This window comes from Colius striatus, chromosome Z, assembly GCF_028858725.1.
Source record: "Colius striatus isolate bColStr4 chromosome Z, bColStr4.1.hap1, whole genome shotgun sequence".
NCBI classification, from domain to species: domain Eukaryota; kingdom Metazoa; phylum Chordata; class Aves; order Coliiformes; family Coliidae; genus Colius; species Colius striatus.
Window position 1 is genome coordinate 49,438,465 of NC_084790.1, and position 20,009 is coordinate 49,458,473.

General features: G+C 39.2%; 1 protein-coding gene across 1 annotated transcript in view; it reads left to right on the forward strand.

The window, feature by feature from the left end:
- TBCA (tubulin folding cofactor A) overlaps positions 1–15,934 on the forward strand; it is a 29,031-nt gene extending 13,097 nt beyond the window's left edge. The window contains exons 2-4 of the mRNA XM_062019406.1: positions 3,419–3,524; positions 11,903–11,989; positions 14,774–15,934. Coding sequence (XP_061875390.1) covers positions 3,419–3,524; positions 11,903–11,989; positions 14,774–14,854 — 274 coding nt within the window. The 3' untranslated portion in view covers positions 14,855–15,934. The remainder of the gene's footprint in view (positions 1–3,418; positions 3,525–11,902; positions 11,990–14,773) is intronic.
- The last annotated feature ends 4,075 nt before the right edge of the window (positions 15,935–20,009 follow it).

A 20,009-nucleotide genomic window follows, 5' to 3' on the forward strand; every position in this document is an offset into this window, starting at 1 on the left:
GTAGCTGAAATATAGATAACTGATAGAAGTACCAGGTGGCAGATTGTTTAAAAGCAAGAACATATTTTGGAAGCTATTTTAGAATAAAGACTTATCACACACATTTGTGTAATATACAAGTTATATATATCTTACGTATGTATATGTGTGTGTGTGTAGTATACAAGTATTCTAATAAGTAACATACATTAGTTCCTTGAGAGTTTTTTGTGGATAGGGTTGATTCTTTCAGATAAAAGTTAAAGTTACTGTAGCTGGTATTTCTTATGACCTTGTACAACCTGGGCTAAAGTTACACCCTCTGTGGTTTTTATGGTTACAGGCTTTTTTCACCTATAAGTGACTCATATTTAAAATGCAACAAATTATCATCTCTTTTTCTGGTACCTACTGAGCTATTCTTACTCTGTTTACTATGTGTGATCAGCTACTTCTTAGGACTGTGATTCAGTATCCATTTTAATGTTCTGGGTTAGCAAGTTAAAAAAAAAAAAAACAAAAAAAAAAACCGCAAAAAGCCAACCACAGACACAAAAAACCAAACCCAACTCAGATTATTGTTTCTAGGTAGTCAAAGGGTGAAGGAGGAAGAAAGGAACAAAGTAATGTGGGCATTTTTGTGTAGCCAACACTTTTAGAGATGATTAAGAAGTACTATTCCTCCATGATGAGTTTTCACTTTCCTTTTGAAAACAAGCTATTGATTTAATTTGGCATCTCCCCAAGCTACATATTCAGTAGAAATAGCTTCATAACATCTAGAGGAAGGATCTAGTACAGGAGATGTTTTCAAATCAAAACTTCTTAATAGCATTAAACATCAGCATCCCAGTCTTATGAATGATAAATGAAATGTTAAATTGGACAATTCTGATTACTGAACGAAATGCAGTGGAAAATTTGTCACAGAAGTGGTTGTGTATTTTTGGTATTTATTGTATGTTTCCTTTTTCTTGAAGGCAGAATGTTTCCATTTCTGCTTCCAAAATGTACAATTACTATAGAAATAGATAAATATGGATGCTATTTTTGAGTATCCAGATGTGAGAAGGGTAGGCAAAAAAATCAAGCTAAATTTAGTTCTGAACTAGGCCAGAACATGCAGTCCTTTCTTGTTTAATAAAGGTAAGCAAACTTGAATAGCAGTTTGAAAAGCTAGTGTACTTAGAGGGAGATGTAGCTGTGAAAAGTAATGACAAACATTGTGCCTTCCATTTTAGCTAAAAATTAAAATAATTTAAAACACTGGGTTTAGAGATGCAAGTTGCCTTTAGTTTCAGTGCCATACACACTTCAGTAAGTGAATCAACTTAAAAGTTATGTTTAATCATATCTTTTTCCCCCTGCTCCTCAAGGGAATTCACTGTCCTCATTAAAAAAAAAATCATCTTTCTCATAGGTTGATTAAAATTAACTTTTTTTGGAACCTAAAAATAGCAAAGCAAATAATACTTTCTGGAATTAAATCAAGTAACTCAAGTAACCTTAATCAAACAATTAACTCATCCTCTATTAAATCAATGTTTGCTGATGCTAATACTGGAGCTAGTTCCACTAGTTGGAATTGCAGCTGATTTAGTGTCTTTATTACTAGTAATTATTCTGCTGTCTTTCCCCACTACTACTTCTCATGTAGTACTTGGATGACTTGAAGAAAGTAGCCTAGACAATGTACCTATAGTACATGATCTACCTGCTGTGGAAACTTCTTTATAAGGCTGACAGCCCTCTGATGGTTGGTTGAGTGAGGGCTGAAACAAGTATTGCCACAGCTCAACATAGATCAATTGCTGTGGACCCACAGAACAAGACTATTTCAGCCAAACAAATTTTGTTGATGCAAACTCCAACTAAAGCAGGGAGAGTTCCTGCTGTTGCAGTATCAGTATATTCTCTCTAGAATTTTTGTCAAGATATTACTGCAATGATGTTTTTGTGGCAACTTCACAAAAGGTTCTTGTTACCCCCAGTGCCGTTCTCTCCATGCTCAGCACATCTAAGAGGGCGCTAAACTCTGACAAACTAGGAATTATTTTGCTCTCATGCACTAATGGGACCATGAAGCTTTCTAGTAGGACTTCATTTATTCTCTTTTTATTTGTGTAATATATTCGTTGTTTCTTGGATCTTACATTCTTCTTGCTGTTAAGTCCTCCTGAAAGACTTGGTGCTCGTTCTTGTTTGGAGAAGAATCTTCTTTGGCATTCTTTCAGGTTGGCAGTAACACTTCAATGTTTTTTGGTACTGAATTAGCTGATCAAAAGTTGTTACCGGATTCTGAAGGACATTTTGGTTCAGATCTGTCTTTATGTAATCCAACTTATACCTAACGAATATAGTTAAAAGTGAGAGATGCAACAACAAAATTGCAGTAATGACAAAGTTTGATAATGGGATTGCAATGTAGAATTTCCTTTAGGGCATCAGACTAGGCTATCTACCCTCTGTCCTTCTAAATTTTTTATGTAACTCTTGAGTATATGCTTGTTGGCAAAAGGCATCCCTCTCTCAAGTATGGATGTATTATTAAGATTAAAATCTGGAGTCTTTTCCTGTGAAAGATAGACCCTAAAGAAAATTACTGTAATGTAAATTACGGAACTGTTACTTTTGTCTATAGCCAGCATCAAGTTAAATGGAGAGAATACTCAATGGAATAAAAGACTCTGTAATTTGGAAATTTTATTTTCATTATTTTGTATGAAAACTAGTATGGGGAATAATGCATTTACTAGCATGATATATAGTGATCAGGGAAAATTAGTTCTGGGATCTGTGAATCTGAAAGTACTGTTTCTTTTCACTTACATGTGATAATTTTTTTAAAAGTTATTATTAAGAAAAATATCTATCATTATTCATCTAACAGTGCGGGTGCAGTGGTGTTATTTGGTAACAAATAGGAAAGACGATATGACTACAACAGCCAATACAGGTCCCTTGCAGAACTGTCAGAACTTGGATCTGGCAAATGCTGATCTAAAAGATGATAATGATGTTGTCTTTGCAGATGTCTTAATATTATTTGGTTTGACTACCTGTGATGTGAAAACTCCTTCGAGATAGCTTTCTTCTCTGTGCTACTGTCTTTATTAGCAGCCATCCATATCTACAAGGCAGCTTAACTTTTACGTATTTGAAGTGAAATACCAACATATAGCTATTTTAGGATATTTTAAATGGATAAGAGCACACAGATCCTTTAAAAATATTTTAAATTTAAATTACTGTCATAAGAATCACTATAGCTAAGTTCAGCAGTTCCTAGATGCAGTTTTTGCAATGGTTAAGAGCCTTTTTTATGAAACCATGTACTGTGTTATAGAGCTGCAGCTTTTGGGGTGTGTTTTTTTTATTAACGATGTAACCTTCTATTGTCATGGAACTGGATTGACAAAATCACTTGGTTTAATTGCAGATTGGCAAAAGAAAAAGTTATGTATGAAAAAGAAGCAAAACAGCAAGAAGAAAAGATTGAAAAAATGAAAGCTGAAGCATGTGATGATTATGGAATTAAGAAACAGGTAAACGATCCTAAAACTTGTTTTATAAAACCCTTCTTTGCTATTAACAGTATAATTAAAGTTTTCTTTGCTGGTATCCACAAAGGACAGTGTTGCAGACAGTTTGTACACAGTCTTTTGGAAGAAGGAGGAGGAGGAGTGTCAAGTTTCTCTCGCTGGGATAAGGCCTGGGTTTGGGAGATACATGTTTGTTCTTTACAGAAGTGTGGCATGTCTGAGTTTGTGGCTTTTGTATTCTTTCAGCTGAGTATGTTATTTTCTATGGTTTTTTTCCCCAAGCATTTCCGAGACATTTTTTCTTAAACCTTCACAGAAACTGAAACTGTAAATTAAAATTGTTTTAACTTGTTTCAGTAGTCTGATGGCCTCATCTTAGATCCTACTGTTCTCCCATCTTTATTTTTAGGCAATGGAATAATATGTTAAACAAAACTCAAATATAAAAAATAATGAAAATAAGATAGGAGAAAGCCCTTTTAGAACAAGCTAAACCAACTTTTTTTATTAAGTTCAGATTGCAGTTTATGTGTGTATGTCTTGCCTTGCTTTCATTATGCCATAGGAAATAAATAACAAGTAAAGAATTTGTATACAAATAAAGAATTGTCTTTATAGAGCTGAGCTGTTTTATGCCTCACCACAGACTGAGACTCTAAGATCCTACAAAATAGTGGTCTTTCTGAAGATCCGCTGGTTCTAACAAGAACTAATGAACACAATTCCCATTTTTAGTGTCCCCCATTCATCAGATTATTTGACTGCACTGTGGTATTTCCACAGTGACCTGCGAGATATCATCAAAGTTAAAAACAGCAGAGGCTGTGAACTTCTGCTGTGAAATGAAATGTTACACACTAAGCTTAAGAAGCTTAAAATCATTACTTACCTCTTAATGTACTACTGTTCTCATCTAGCTTTCTAGTTACAACTCAGCAGTAAAACATACAGTTTAACAGTAGATAAATGACTACAGGAAATTTTACTTCAAAATTAATAGTGCCTTCTGACAGCATATGTAGACTTCAGGGTGTGTCTGGTTGGTGAGAAGGGATCAGTGCCTCTGTGGAACAACAGTTAGTGTTTGACTTAGTATTTTTCTCCTAACCCCTTATTCAGAGGTGCAGCTTGTAGTTGCTGTGAACTGATCTCTCGCTCAGGCAATGATGAACTAGCAGTTGTTAAAGACCAGCCTTCACCTGCACTGTCCACGGAGACTTATGTAATGAGGAGCAGAATCCATATCTGAGAAACAGTTTTCTGGCAGTGCTGTTATACGCTGATCAAGATTATAATCTGAAGACCCTGTTGTAGTACCTCAGAAGACTTTGTTACAGTAACTCAGGATAGTTTCCTTCCTCCCACCTGAGTATGTAGAGTCTCAAGTGTGTTTTATCTTGTTGTCACAGTAACCTAGGATAGTTCACTTCCCGCTCCCCCATCTGCCCTAACCTTTGCACAAGTGCCAGCAATGGATTTCAGAACTGGAACAACGGTACCTGCAGTCCTTCAACAGTAAAGAGCAAAACAGGCCATTGCATATGTGTGATACGTTAATCAGCTCAAGTTTTATTATCTACCCTTACAGTGCTTTCCTTTGAGCTTCACACCTGAGCAGAGCTCTGCTGCCTTGGGTCCCCAGTTTGATTAGTATTAGTGTCCCACACCTCTCACCATGGTAATACTGTGCTTCCAAGAAAGCCAGAGCTTTCACTCATTGAACAGGGTGCCTCATCCCCAAACAGCCCACACCTGCTTTTCACCTGTAACACTCATTTGTCATCATTGTCCCAGGTGGAAGTTGTATTTGCACTGGTTGCTGTGTCTCAGCTCCTGTACTTCAGCAGAATCTGAGCTGGGAGAGAACTGCTTGTTGTAGGTTGTAAACCACAGGGAAAGCATCTCTAGCATTACAGGTCTTCGTTTTTTGGTAACTTATAGCCTATTTAAAAGCAAAACCAAAACTTGGACAACAAAAAACCCATCTCTCTGCTATCAGCTAGGTAGCAGAGGTATTTGGGTTTTGCCTAAAAAAGGCAGAGGAGAAATTTACAGTCTAGGGCTTGTAACAATTAATTTGAGCCAAATGGCAAAAAAAAAAAACCCAACAATATCTCAAAATCACATTACTGTCAACCATGAGACTTTCACTGCAGTGAAAACAAAAATGGTAAAAGTTGAACTGGTTTTTATACCTTTTTTTTTTAATGTATTCCACTGGTGATAAATTCTGCATATGGTTTCCATAGAAGGTCGTGAAAGGCCCTGAATGGTACCAGCAAATAGTGCAATTGTACCTCCATGTGGATTTTTTTGTAATGAAGCCTGAGTTTCTACACAGTTGTAACAATTCTAAATATATGAAGACTTTACATAGAGCTTCATAAGACTTTATCTGTAATAAAACTTTTCACTGTAATCACTCATGAGTGCAGACTAATAATAGCAACCAGTAATTTCTTTATTTCTCTGGTTGTTTTTGATATGTCTTGTGCATAAATGAACATCCTTTCCCAGCTAATGATTTTGTCTTGAAGCTTGTGAGTGTAGGAAAAGCCTGGGATAGCTACTCTTTCTTGGTTTTTAGGGGGATTTACTCTGGGGGGTTTGATAACTAAGCATTTTTACTGATAAATGGTAAATTTTCATTTTAAAAAAAAGTTATCATACCATTCCAAATTACTTTTTGAGTAATATAATTTCCAGATGAATTAAAAATGCGAAAGACTTCACATCAATCTGCACGTCATCTTATGGATACATACATTTTTACAAGTATTAGTGAAAAGCACACAGTATTTGTCTTGCTTTGTTGAGTGAAAGGTAGAGTATCCCCTGACACAGCTAAAAAGAAATACATTTGAAAATTATGTATACTGCTTTGGGAAATTATTAGGGAAGCTGAGAGTTTGCTGCTATTCTTATTCCTGAAGGAGTTCTTGCTGAAAGAAATATTGTAATGTGCTGTTAACTTTTTCATTTTTTAATGTCTATTTAGTCTCAAAAAAAAATTCCAGTAGGTTCAGTTGGCTTTTTACAGTTTTAGCTCTTTCCACCCCTCACCTAATTGGTTAAAACAAAGATCTGTTTTCCTCACCAATAAAGTACAGTGAGATTAGATGAAAAATGGTTTTCTCTCCAGTGTTTTAATTTTTTTTTTTCCCCTAATAATAGGTGATCTTTGCTTAATAATCTGAACTCTTGTCTCTAGTTGCTTAGGTAAAGAGGTGGAAATGCTAGTCCAATGCTTTGCCTAATGTAATTGGATAGTATCCTTAGCAAGCACAGTTTGTTTCCTTAAAAGCTAGCAACTTGGAGTTCTGTCTACTGATTACAGGATAGTATTCCTAACATACACCTGGTATTAAAAATACTTTAAAAATTTGAATTTATTGCCTAGAGACCAAATGATGAAAAATAGTTGCTGTGATTTTTTTCCCTTTTCCTTTAGATTTTCCAAAGGCTATTTTCCTTTTTATCTAGGCAGGTCTAAGTACCTTTTGGATTTTGCACTTTATGCTCAAAATTCAATTAATACAGTATTTGGAGTAATGATAGTATGGCAACATTTCTATGGTAGAAAAAGCCTGCCATGATGAATTTCTTCTTCGGTTGGTGTAGTGGGTCTGGGATGGTAGTGATTTTTTTCCACAGCAGCTCTTGCAGTGCTGTGCTTACTGTTGGTATTGATAGCACATCAATGTTATGATTACTGCATCAGGGCTGTCCCTCCAGCGTTTCTTCCCCCACCTTCACCAAATAGCTGTGGGTGGGCACAATCTTGGGAGGGACCATGGCCAGGACAGCTGACCCAGGCTGACCAAGGAGATATTCCATACCTTATGACACCAGCTCAGCAATATAAACCGGGGGAGAGGAGCAGGAAAGGGGGCAAGATTCATTTTTGGCCTTGCAAAAGCAACCGTTAATGCTTACCGAGGCCGAGGCCCTGCTTCTCAGGAGGTGATTGGACATCGCTGCTGATGGGAAGTAGAGAGTAACAGCTTTATCTGCTTTTGCTTTGCTTCCCGCGCGCGCAGCTTTGCTGCTTCTTTACTAAACTGCTGTTATCTCAACCCACGAGACTCCCATCTTATTTTCTCCCCTTCCCTGGCTTGCTGAGGAGGGGGATGGTAGAGCGGCATGGGGGGCACCTGGCATCCAGCCACGGTCAAACCACCACAGTTGGGCTCACTCTTCCTGTGTTCTAGGGCTCTTCTGTACTTGACTTTTCTGCCCCCATCTGTCCCATTCCAGCTATTGGAGCTGTCCCACTATATCACTGTAACTGCAGTGAGATCAAGGTCCTGCCTCCACACCCACATCTCGAGTTCCTCCTGCGTATTCCCCAGGCTGTGTGCCTTTGTGAACAGGCAACATAGGGGCTTAGTTGAGTAGATGGGGTTCCCTGGACAGGTGCAAGAGGATTCTCCCTCATTTGACACTCCCACAGAGCCATCAGCCTTCTGCTTCTCATCTTGTTGCAGGGCTGAGGAGCGCTCATTGTGCCCTGACCTGTTTCCCTGTTGGATGGATGGCACATACTTTGCCATTTCACACCCCGCTCCAGAAGTCCTTAAGTTTAAAGCCCTCTTAACCAAGTTGGCCAGCTTGTTCCTGAAGGTTCCAGTGCCCTTGTGAAACAGGTACATTCCATCTTGCCCTGTCAAACTACAGCCATTAAAAAAGGTCCTGTTGTTTCCCACAAAAAGTTGCAAGGCACAGAGAGAAAATTTGGCTGCTTATTCTAACAAGGTTGAGCCATTCTTGTTGCAAAAGCAAGTCTGGCTTTTGTCAGCATGGATTTTTTATGCTACTCCCAAAGAAACCTCTTCATTCAGATGTTTACTACCTGTTTAGAGGGTGAGGTTTATACTTGCATCAACATGGATCCATTCAGGTAGAATTTCAAGTTGCTGAAAGCAGATGTGTTGCCTGCTGATTAAATGATGAATTTCTGTAATGATAATTCCATTATCATCCTTGTAAGTTAATTTTAAAGGAAAATACCTCTAATTTATGATAGTGTATTTAATGACACTTTTCAGTGGAGGACATGAAGTTTTGCTTCTATCTTCTGAAAAGTATCTCCATTTTTTAGCTTCAGGTCTTGTGGTATTCTCCCTCCACCCTCTGCTGCTGACAATCAAGAAAACCTGACAGTTGTACACAAGTGGAAAACAGCCAGTGACAAACGATTTTCCAAAGAGACCAAAGGAACCTTTCTGCCTTTTATGTCCTAAAGTAATTTGCTTTAGGGAAAACAGGATCAGCTCTCATCTGAGAGGAGCTGCAGAGAAAGGTCATTTGAAATACTGAGGCATTAGATGTAAAGGATTTTCTTCTCCAGCTTACTTGTTACAAATGGTAGGTAGTTTGTTGTTGGGACATGGCCATTTCAGTTCTTGAAATACTCAAGCACAATAGTAACAAAACTATGTTCTCCAGTTCTTTACTGCAAGATTTTCTTTGTGCTCCTTCAGAGGCATTTTGAGCAATATGTTTGACAACTCGTGTACAGTGGACTGCAGTATGCTCTGGTGTCCTGTATTTGTGGGTAGCTTAAGCTCCTTTTGCATCTGCTACCTGAAAATAAAACAAGTTGAAAGCTTTAAAGGAAGTAGAACTAATAAAACTTGATTTCCTGCAGTTTGGGTTATTTTTGGGGGGGTGGATCACCTCCATAATCACCTTAATGCCATGTCTACTGAGTTCCTGCCTTCCCTGTGCACTGATTTCTCCTACATTACCTATGTTGTCCTGCTCCCTATGTCCCCATGCCTCCATCCTCAAGCAGCACATTGTGCTTTATATTCTCTGGTAACCAGTGAGGTGAGAAGTAATACCATACTGTGGATTTAAGTTACAAATATGTTCATTAGCTAATGAATAGCTTCAGCATGACTGTTTATGTTGTGCTTCAATATCTCCTTCGTAGGGTTATTTATTTTAGAACCATTAGTGTTCAAGATACTTACAGATGGCCTTTTTTCTTTTGAGTCTCTGTTCTTCCATCAGATATGTCTGCAATCAGTCAAGGGATTCCAGGTGCTTTACAAAATTTCTGGTGAGAAGTACTTCAAACCATTGGTACTTTTCTTAGCAAACTGGATTATTTGTATGTCTGTCTTCCTCTACCATCTCTGAGCAGATCCATGATGTTACAATTATCTGTGCCACGGTCAAAGGGCAAGTGATTATGAGGCAGTATTTAAAGTCATTAATATTCATGTTTCTGTATATATTTGGTACAAATACGACTTGTTCACATTCATCAAGTTTTTAAGCCTGTTGGGTTGAGGACATCAGTCTTGTCATATAAAACAGTATAATTACTATACCTTGTGACCCAGCAGTTTATTAGACTGCCCCAAGATAAAGGAAAGACAAGAGAGCCCTGCAGAGGTTTTCTTCTTGTTTTCATATTATTTGTGGATTTGCGTATCTCTTTGTTGCTTCCATCTTTTAGAAGCTGATAAAACTGTTGTCCGTGTTATTTTTGCTCAGCATGACATGTATACTTGCTGTTGCAGAATACTTGGTATCAACACTAATTCACAGTAATGTTTATTTGCATTCATAAATTGTAAAAAAATTGGTTAATTGCTTTAATGATCCAAAAAGTAGAGATACAATCTTCATGTGAGTAGTTCTGATCTGCCTAAAGTTAAAATAGTAGCTTTGAACTTTCATTGTTGGACTTGGTAAAAATGAAAGTTGCTTTTATTGGGCACTACCTTCTCAGCAGTTTGTCATAGAGTTCTCTTTAGCCTTTGTGCTTACTTTGAACATGCAAAGTCAGATTTTAGTTTTGGTGCCCTTCTGCTTAAGTAGGTGGTAGGCAGATACATATGCTGGCATCTGTTTTTTCTGACACTGCAATTGGGAACTTAAGGAAGACAGACTGAAGGTCACTGTTAGTGCATTGTGCGCACCATTCCTTTAATGTCAGATCCAGGTGACAAAAAAAAATCTGCATCCCATGTAGTAAATAGGCCCAGTAGTTACTGAGCGCCATCACATCTGAGTTAGGAAAGTTCTTTCTTTTGAAAGATGACAGACATGAGCTCCAATCCTGAAAGATGACTAGAAATGTGGTGGGTTGAAGACATTTGTGTAACTTTACTCTGAACTACTCTTTTGTGGGTTTTTTTTAAACCTTTGTCACCCACCTTTGCCTCACTAGGAACATTTTGCCCCAGATCTTCTGAAGACAGAAAGGTTTTAAACTCCTTCTGTCAAAAATGACTTGAACTACGAACTTAAATACGTGACACGTGAAAACATGGTGATAGTGTCTTACTACATAAGGCCTTCTCATATGCTTTAATACATTCTTAGTTACGTATTTTCTTCCCTTTTACAATGTCCATGTGGTACAGCAGCATGAATACTGAAAGAAAAATACAAGATAAGAACGAAGTAAGCCATTTAAAGGAACTTCCTTCTGTTGCAGGTTATCTGGAATGCATGGAAGAGATCTCATATTTAAATATCTAACAGATTTTCCTTTCTAAGTAGATTTAACACTACTGAACAACTTTGCACACCTTTTCTTCTCAATGGTTGGATTTCAGATCCAGAAATGTTCCATGAAATAAATGTTACCTTGTTCAAATTTGAAGTTGTTTTCTGTAGGAGGAGGCGGGATGTTCGGATTCAGTGGGGTGCCAGTTTGGTAATTTTGTTCAAAGTGCATGGTGAGAATAATCTTTCTCCTAAAATGAAGAACAAGGATAAGTAATAACTTTTTATGCATGATAAGCATCAAAAATATGAGCCTGCTGGTCTTTGCTTTTCATTTTTCTTTACCTTTGTCTTTCAGTCAGAGCCTCCTGCAGTGTGCACACAATGTGATCAATAACTCAATAACTTTTTTCATGCAGTAATTATCTCTATGTGGTATTACCTGAACACTGTTTTTCTTTATTACCCAAAAGATGCAGGAGATATTTATATAACCAGCTGATCCCATTTTGGATGAGGCTGCTTCATGACAGCAGGAGAAAGTTTGTTTTAAATAGCCTTTTTAACAAACGCTGTGTGGAAAGTTTACCAGGCAGTACTTTTTTTCTGAGGGAAAATTATTCCAAATATTGTCTTGTACTTAATACCTTAATTAAGCACAAAGTAAATGGAAGTGTCCTGTAAGCTTTACATTTAAGTAATTATGCTGAGTATCTTTTAATTAAAGCAAAATTAAAACAACACAAACTCACAACAAAAAAACACACAAACAGCTATTCATAAAATAGGCACAACTGTTCTGAAGTTCCTAAATGATGACTGGACTTCCAATTTTTCAGAGCAAAGACTTATCTTAAATAATACTGTTCATATCTGGAATACATTCTCACTATATTGGCTTTTAATTTTGACAGATTGAGCTCTTACAAGAGTCACGAATGATGATTCCAGACTGCCAACGCAGATTAGAAGTTGCACATGCAGATCTTACTCAGCTACTAGTAAGTATATTACCATAACCCACTGATCAAGAAATGCTGCTGCTCCTTGATGAACTTGGATAAACGTGTTTGTCTGTGGTGCAACTGCAGCTTATTAGAACTAGACTGAAGAATTATTTTTTTATGAGTCCCAAGACTGGCGTCCTGTAACATACCAATATTTCATTCAGGTAACTGTCTCTTCAGACCTTTCTTCAGTTTATGAAAACTTTGTATGTTAGTATATTAGAAACTGGTTTTAGTGGAATGTACATTAAATATACACTTAAATGTTGCACTGCTAGAATAGCCTCTGAAGTCCTGTACTAATTAAAGGATCGTAAGAAATAGTTCACCTACTTTAGGTAGTTTTGTAGCTAGTGTAGGTGTGTATAATATGCTTGTAATGATATGACAGTCAAAATACTTTGCTTACTACTTATATTATGATACAGACAAAGAACAATTGAGGTGAGTCCTTGATGAGTACTGCCTTCTTTATGTTTTATTAGCGAGGTGAGCATTAGTGCCATATTTTTAAGGTAGGCATACCTGCAAAAATAAATAGTATCTCGTACAAACAGATTCACTGAAACTATTTACTAGTTAAATCATTATGCTTAATTTAAAAACTACCTTCCTTCTCATCAAGTATTCAGCTACTGTGAAGCTAAAAATACATACCCTAAATTAAGCCTCAGCTATCTTTGGTGGCTAAAATGCAAATCCCTCCTCAAAGGAAAAATCAAGGTGTCTTATCCTCAGGTAGTTTGCTGTTTTGGGGGGGAAAAAAAAGAAGGTAATGTTTTTTTCAACTGTTAGTCTGCTTAAATCATTATCATAAGGGTACTCTTGTTCTGATGTCTGTTGTCCAGTTATAGTGTCCCTGGTTTTAAGCATTTTACAGAATACAATAAAGGTATGCATAGATGTCTCTCACACATAACAGCCATCATCCTGGACCTTAAGCAGGACAAAAGAAACTGTGCTCTGACTCATGTAGAACTAGTGTTTTCAATAGTGATACATCCCTTGTTTCATAGAAACATAGAATGGTTCGGGTTGGAAGGGACCTTTAAAGGTAATCTAGTCCAACCCTCCTGTAATGAACAGGAACATTTTCAACTAGATCAGATTGCTCAGAGCCCCATCCAGACTGACCTTGATTGTTCCCAGGGGTGAGACATCTACCAAAATTCCTTCCTTGTATCTAGCCTGAATCTACCCTCCTTTAGTTTAAAACCATTACCCATTGTCCTATCACAACAGGCCCTGCTAAAAGGCTTATCCCTGTCTTTCAAGTCCCTTTTGAGTAGTGAAAGGCTGCAATAAGGTCTCTCCAGGGCCATCTCCACACTGAACAACTCCAACTTTGTCAGCATTCCCTTACAGAAGAGGTGCTCTGGTGCTCTGATCATTCTTGTGGCCCTCCTCTGGACTCCACCTCAACAGGTCCTTGTCTTTCCTGTGCTGAGGACCCTAGAGCTGGACACAGCACTGCAGGTGGGGTCTCACCAGAGAGGCGCAGAGGGGCAGAATCCCCGTCCTTAACCCTCTGGCCATGTTGCTATTGGTGCAGCCAGGGTCCAGTCGGCTTTCTGTGCTGTGAGTGCACATTGCTGGCTCATGTCCAGTTTTGTGATCCAGCAGTACCCCAAAGCTCTTATCGCAGGGCTGCTCTCTATCCCATCCTCCCCCAGCCTGTGTTGTTACTGGGAGTTGCCCGGACCCAGGTGCAGGACCTTGCCCTGGATCTTATTGGACTTCCTGAGGTTCACACGGGCCCACTTCTCAAGCTTGTCCAGGGCCATCTGGATGGCATCCCATCCCTCGGGTGTGTCAGCTGCACCTACCACTCAGCTTAGGTTTGTCTGCAAACTTGCTGAGAGTACACTTGATCTCACTGCTATGTCACTGATGAAGTCATGAAACAGTGCTGGTCCCAACACAGATTCCCGAGGGACAGCACTTGTCACCAGTCTCCATCTGGGCACTAAGATGTTAACCACTACCCTCTGGATGTGACCACTCAGCCAAATCCTCATCCACTGAACAGTCTACCCATCACATCTATATCTCTCCAATTTAGAGAGGATGTTGTAGGGGGCCACATCAAAGGCAGAAGTACAGAGAGGTGGTGTGGAAGTACAGATACATGTCACAGAAGTCCAAATAGAGACATCCGTAGCTGTTTGTTTTTTCTCACTCCATCACAGAAGGCCACTGGGTTGGTCAGGCAGGATTTGCCCTTGGTGAAGGCTTGCTAGCTGTCTACAGTCACGTCCCTGTCTTCTACAAGTCTTAGCACAGGTTCTAGGAGGATCTGTTCCGTCATCTTCCCAGGCACAGAGGTGAGGCTGAAAGGTCAGTAGTTCTAAGAATCTGCCCTTTTTTAAAATGACTGTAGTGTTTCTCTTTCTCCAGTCAGTAGGGACAAATGCCATAACTCTTCAACTATAATGGAGGTGGCTTCACAATTACATCACCCAATTCTTTCAGGACTCTGAGAAGCATCTTGTCTGATCCCATAGACTTACGTATGTTCAGGTTCTCCAGGTTGTCTCAAACCTGATCTTCTCTTGCAGTGGGAGGGACTTTGCTCCCTCAGTCCCCATCTTGTGGTCTGTCCACTTGAGAGGTGTGGGAAGAGAGATTGACAGTGAAGAGTGAGGAAAAAAAACTTTGGGTACCTCAGTCTTCTCCTTGTCTTTAGCTACCAGTTGGGTTTTTTTTGAGTTACCTTCTTAAATTTAATTCCATGTCAGTTATTTTCAAAGTATTAAAAAATTTTGTTTTTGATTCCAGGAGAATGAAAAAGAATTGGAAGAAGCTGAAGAGTATAAAGAAGCACGTTCCATACTGGAGTCAGTGAAGCTCGAAGCCTAGAAGTTTTTCAGTATTCTCTCCGTATGCATTAGCACTGGGTCCACACCACACTTTTGTTTAACTGTGGCTCTCTTACTATTGTTGACTTGCTAAGGTTCCCTTTATGCAAGCTGGCCTTCCTCTAACTGCAAGATGCATCAAATAAAGGGTGTTGTGAAAGATCTCTGTGTTCCATATTCAGGCAAAACAGAAATACTCCCAGATCACCTCACTTAGAAAAAAGGGTAAAAAAAGGCAATTTAATATAAGTGTAGTAGTGTAACAGCTAATGTATAGAACTTAATCTGAACAATTCAGGCTAAGAAACAAGCTCGCAATGTGAGGGACCAATAAATACTTTAGATTAGAATAATTTGGGTTGGAAGGGACCTTAAAGATTCATCTAGGTCCAGCTTCGTTGTTATGAAGCGTCTTATATTGGAAATAATTTTAAGCTGTTACAGCATAACAATCTGTACTGAAAGATGAGATGGACTAAATGACCTTTCAAAGTCACCCATCTTTTTTCTATGATGCAATTAATCTGTAACTTTTATCAAATACCTACTCCTTGTTTACTCTTGAGCCCAAGACAGATTTAAGAGCTGATTCCAAGTCTTTATCATTTTGCCTGAGGTTGATTCATAGAGCCCAATTCACATGGTTACCGTTGGTCAAAATTCTGTTACTTTTTCAAGAAACAGAATTTAGCAGCTGGCTAGTATGTTGTCAGTTGGATCTGCTGGTAAGATTTCTGGAATTAATGCTTTTCCTGAAAGCACCATGAACTAAATGAGTAGTTGGTTTTTTTAACAAAGCTTAAACCCCAGAGGATGAAAGAGAACTAATGGGTAAGGCAAAACCACTTAAATCTGCCTGGAAGGCCCTTAAAGCATTATGTACAAAAGCTGTGGTTCTTTCAGAGTGGCTTCTTTAAACAGCAAACAGTAAGCTCTGCTGACGAACAAGAAAGCTTCTTACATTAGTTTTTTTCTAGTTTGAAAGTACTCTGGCATGTTTCTTAAAGGCAACACAAAGCACAGTGTATCTTTTGTGTGGTGCTATATTGAATACAATAAAGTTTTTTGTTAATTGGCTTGAGTTTGGGTAAACTGCAGTTTCAGTACCTCTATTTGTGTACCTTAACCACTGCGAGAGTAGCACGTCTACTCCTCCATCACTCCTAAGCACTGCTCTGACAGATTATCAATGCCTCAAGATGTGTGGACTCATTGCAGAGTGTCCTGCTTTTGAGGTGACCCCAGACCAGTACTAGACAGGTCTAAGAAGTGGAACCTTTTGCAATGCTCCTGTGGTTTCATAAGAGTACATGTGTGCTTTCTTTGCCAGCATTGTGTCTGAGGTACGTTAGCTGCCAAACTGCCCATTCACAGCATAAATGAACTGCTATTGAGGAGAACATCTGCCTCTGAATACTTATTTTAGCCAGTCTTCAGTGGACCTTCACCAGAAGAGGCAGCTGAGTGGACAAAGCAGACCACACATTGTAGCAGTTGGGCTGCTGTCAGTGTAACAGAAACTCAGTGCTTGTGGCCATTGAGAGGAGTGCGGTGAAAAAATGCTGAGCTGACACAGAGTCAGCAGCAGGGGTCGAGTCTGCTGGGCAATGTAGAACTTAAAATAAAAATCACTGTTTTCCAGAAAAAAGAATACACACTTTTGGAAAACAAACCCACAGAAAAATGATGTGTTGTTACTGAGTACCACAAGAAATATAAGTCAGCATGAAAGCTAAACAGAGGCATGACCTATAGGGATTGAGGTCACATCGTGGTAGGACTTAAGTTGGCATATACAGTCAAAGGTTCATGGGAACAAGTAGCTACTGTATAAACCAGACTCCGGGGAAAAGTTTCATGGTGCAACAGTTGAGAAGTTTGACTTCTCTGTTGAAGCTATTTTCTAGCTTCTTCCAGCTGCATCATGAACCAAGATAATACACTCTCCTATTAATTTCTTCTTCCCTCTTAGTAAGTTCTCCAAAAGAGCAAGCATGTTCTGTTCTATAGAAAGTAGCCAGCCTTACTGATAAAAATGAAGGTATGTTCACACCTGCTCTCTTGTCCTCAGATGCCTCTGGAAATGTCTAACTTCTAAGAGGATGGCAGCATGATACCTGCAAAAACTATACCAAAAAATTGTGACAAGGCAGCAGTGACATGGTGCTGGCCTCTGAAGTGTGGGTTGGCAAAACCATGCAGATAACACATTACTTATGCTAGCAGAGCGGTTGATCCAGTGATAGATTTTGGTAGAATGCATTTTTCCAGTAATTCTTTGAGTGGTCAGATGCAGATTTTTCATAAATACAATAATTTTTGCTGACAAAACATTTGCCATTTAGACTGGATCCAAGTTCCATAGCAAAGTAAAATGGAGAAAGTTAAACATAAGTAGAACTATTGTTACTGCCCTCTCAGATCCCAACTCAAAATGTGGTAGCACGTCAAGTGTTACCATGTTATTTCTAATGTTAAGGTTATTTACTCATTTTGTAGATACATGGTCTGCATTTGCAGATACAAGAAACCATCCCCCCAAAAAAAAATCGTGTGGGCGATGTTTTTTATCTCAGTCCTCTTTGAACCTTGTCACTGGCTTTACTGATACCTTTTAAAATCCACCTGTGTTTACCTTTTCATGTGATGATAGATGTAACCTATCACTTATTTTTCATGCTTCTCTCTTACCATGAGTGCATTTTTTACACCCTGGACAGAAGTACTATCCTTTCATTTAACATACCTCTCTTGCTGTCTGAATACGTTTAAGTTTCTCAGTTGTTTGCCAGCTGAACAAAGAATTTGTTGTATTGGGAGGACACAGCAAAACAGAAGTTAACATTACACCCTGACTGAAGCAACAGAAGAGGTAGTTCGAGAAAGTAGACTGAAGAAAACGATTTGAAGTAAGCTACTATTTTAAGTTCTGTGGCCATTGCTCTAATCATGTGCTTTCTAACTGCTACCCACTTTTAAGTTTACCATTGCACAGTTAAGGTTCTTGGCCTTCGATTCAGAAGATATGCTGCATCTGAAATAAAACTGCAGGATAGACTTGGTACCTTCACCTGGAAACTAAGTTATACTGTATAATCAAAACTGAGAGTAGGGTTAAAACTCTGTTCTCTTTCCTCCACTTGAAAAATTTCCACGCCACTTGGGTGATTTTTATAACTGACTAAGTTACAGGCAAGTTGCTTTTGTTAGGTTACTAAAAATATGTTAGTGCATACAAAGTATTTTCTTACACAGTGATAATTTCCCAAAGATTCTTTGAGAGTAAGTTTGTTCCATTTGTAAAAGTCTCATGGTTTTTGCCCAGCCAGTGATAAAGCACCATGACAGTGTCTCACTTGGTGCCCCCCATCCACCCCCACACTCATTAGGATGGTGGAGGCCCCAGCGAAATGGGAGGAAAAAAGGTGCCCAAGGTTGTTGTGGATTAAGACAAGGGCATGGAGGGCTCACTGCCAATTATGGTTCTGGGCAAAACAGACTCCAGTACTCGACTTAGGAAAGTGGGAAGGTTTATTCTACTACCTACAAGAAACAACAAAAAGCAAGAAGAGAGCAGGATGATGAGAAAATGACAACCAGCACTTTAAGATCTCCCTCCCCTATCCCTCCTTTCTTCCTGGGCCCAGCTCACTGCTCCCGATATCTCTACCTCCTCCCCCCTCAATGGCTCAGGGGGGCAGGGAATGGGGGATGTGGTCAGTCTCTCACAGATGGGCTCTGCTGCTTCTCTCTTCTCAGAGGAGGACAACTCCTGGCATTCTTCCCCTGCTGCAATATGGGGTCCCTCTCCCCAGACACAGTCCTTAACGAACTTCTCTGGTGTGGGTTCTTCCCAGCAGCTGCGGCTTCTGCTAATACAGGGTCCCTCACATGGGACGCAGTCCTTGGTGAATATCTCTGGCGTGGGTTCTTCCCCACAGTTGCAGCTTCTGCAGATACAGGGTCCCTCCCACAGGACAAGGCCTCTTCTGGGCATAATTTTAATAAGCTGCTTTGGTGTGGGTTCCTCCCCACAGTTACAGCTTCTGTGAATATTGAATCTCTCACACGGGACACGGCCTCCTCCAGCCATAGTCACTGCTCATCGCACGGGGTCTTTAACAAAGTGCAAACAAATCTCAGCTTCACCAGTCCTCTCCACGGGATGCAGGGGAGTCTCTGCTACAGCACACCTCCTCCCCTCCCTCACTGACCTTGGGGTATGCATGGTCACTTCTCTCTCTCTTCCCACTCCTTGCACCACCACCAGCCAGAAAAGAAGGGACAGAACAAAAAGGAACAGAAAGATCCCTCCTCTTCTGGCTTCTTAAAAAGTGATGATGGAGGCATGTAATTGGCTTAGGCCCAGCAGTGGGTCTGGCTCAGAGCTGGAGAGAGTTTCAAGCAATTTCTTACAGGAGCCATTTTTACAGACATTTTTACAGCTTCATGTCAAACCATGACACCATGTTTTTAAAAAAATGTTTCTGATGGGCTTCTAATACAACACATCTTGAAGTCCCTCAAAGTAATCTGCATGGAAAACAAACCTTGTAATTTATGAGCACCATCTTTTGTAATTTATGAAAACCGTTATGTTGGTTTTATGGTATTTGTGTCCTGGGAACAGAATGCAGGAAAAGAACATAATTTTCTTCTGAAAACCACAGGCTGTAGTTCAATACTTGAGAAGACCCAAGAAGCATCCATACTTCAGCACAAACCATAGGAAGCACACCATCAAGCTACAAATCCCTTATCTCACCCCTATTCTTCTGGCTCCAAGTGGAATGACTAAACTGCATCTCTCTCACTGGAATTTGCAACCCTGCATGTCTGCTTAAAGTCAAATGTCTACATCAGTTATTTCTTCCAAAACACATGAAGATGAAACAGCTACCATTGCGTCCTTGTACTTATTAGCCACATTCAAGGTGGCACTTCCTTGAAAGATGGAAATTCATTTTTATCATTAGCCACACTACACTAGAAACCAACCAAAAACACAAATAAGAAAAGTGAAATTTGATACTGCAAAAATTGGTTTTTTTATTACTTCAGAAGTACAGGGAGCAGGGGTAAACACAATCTGGTCCAAAGACATCTACACGAGAAGCATCACTATGTACAGGTCACTTCTGGTTTACTAGCATAAA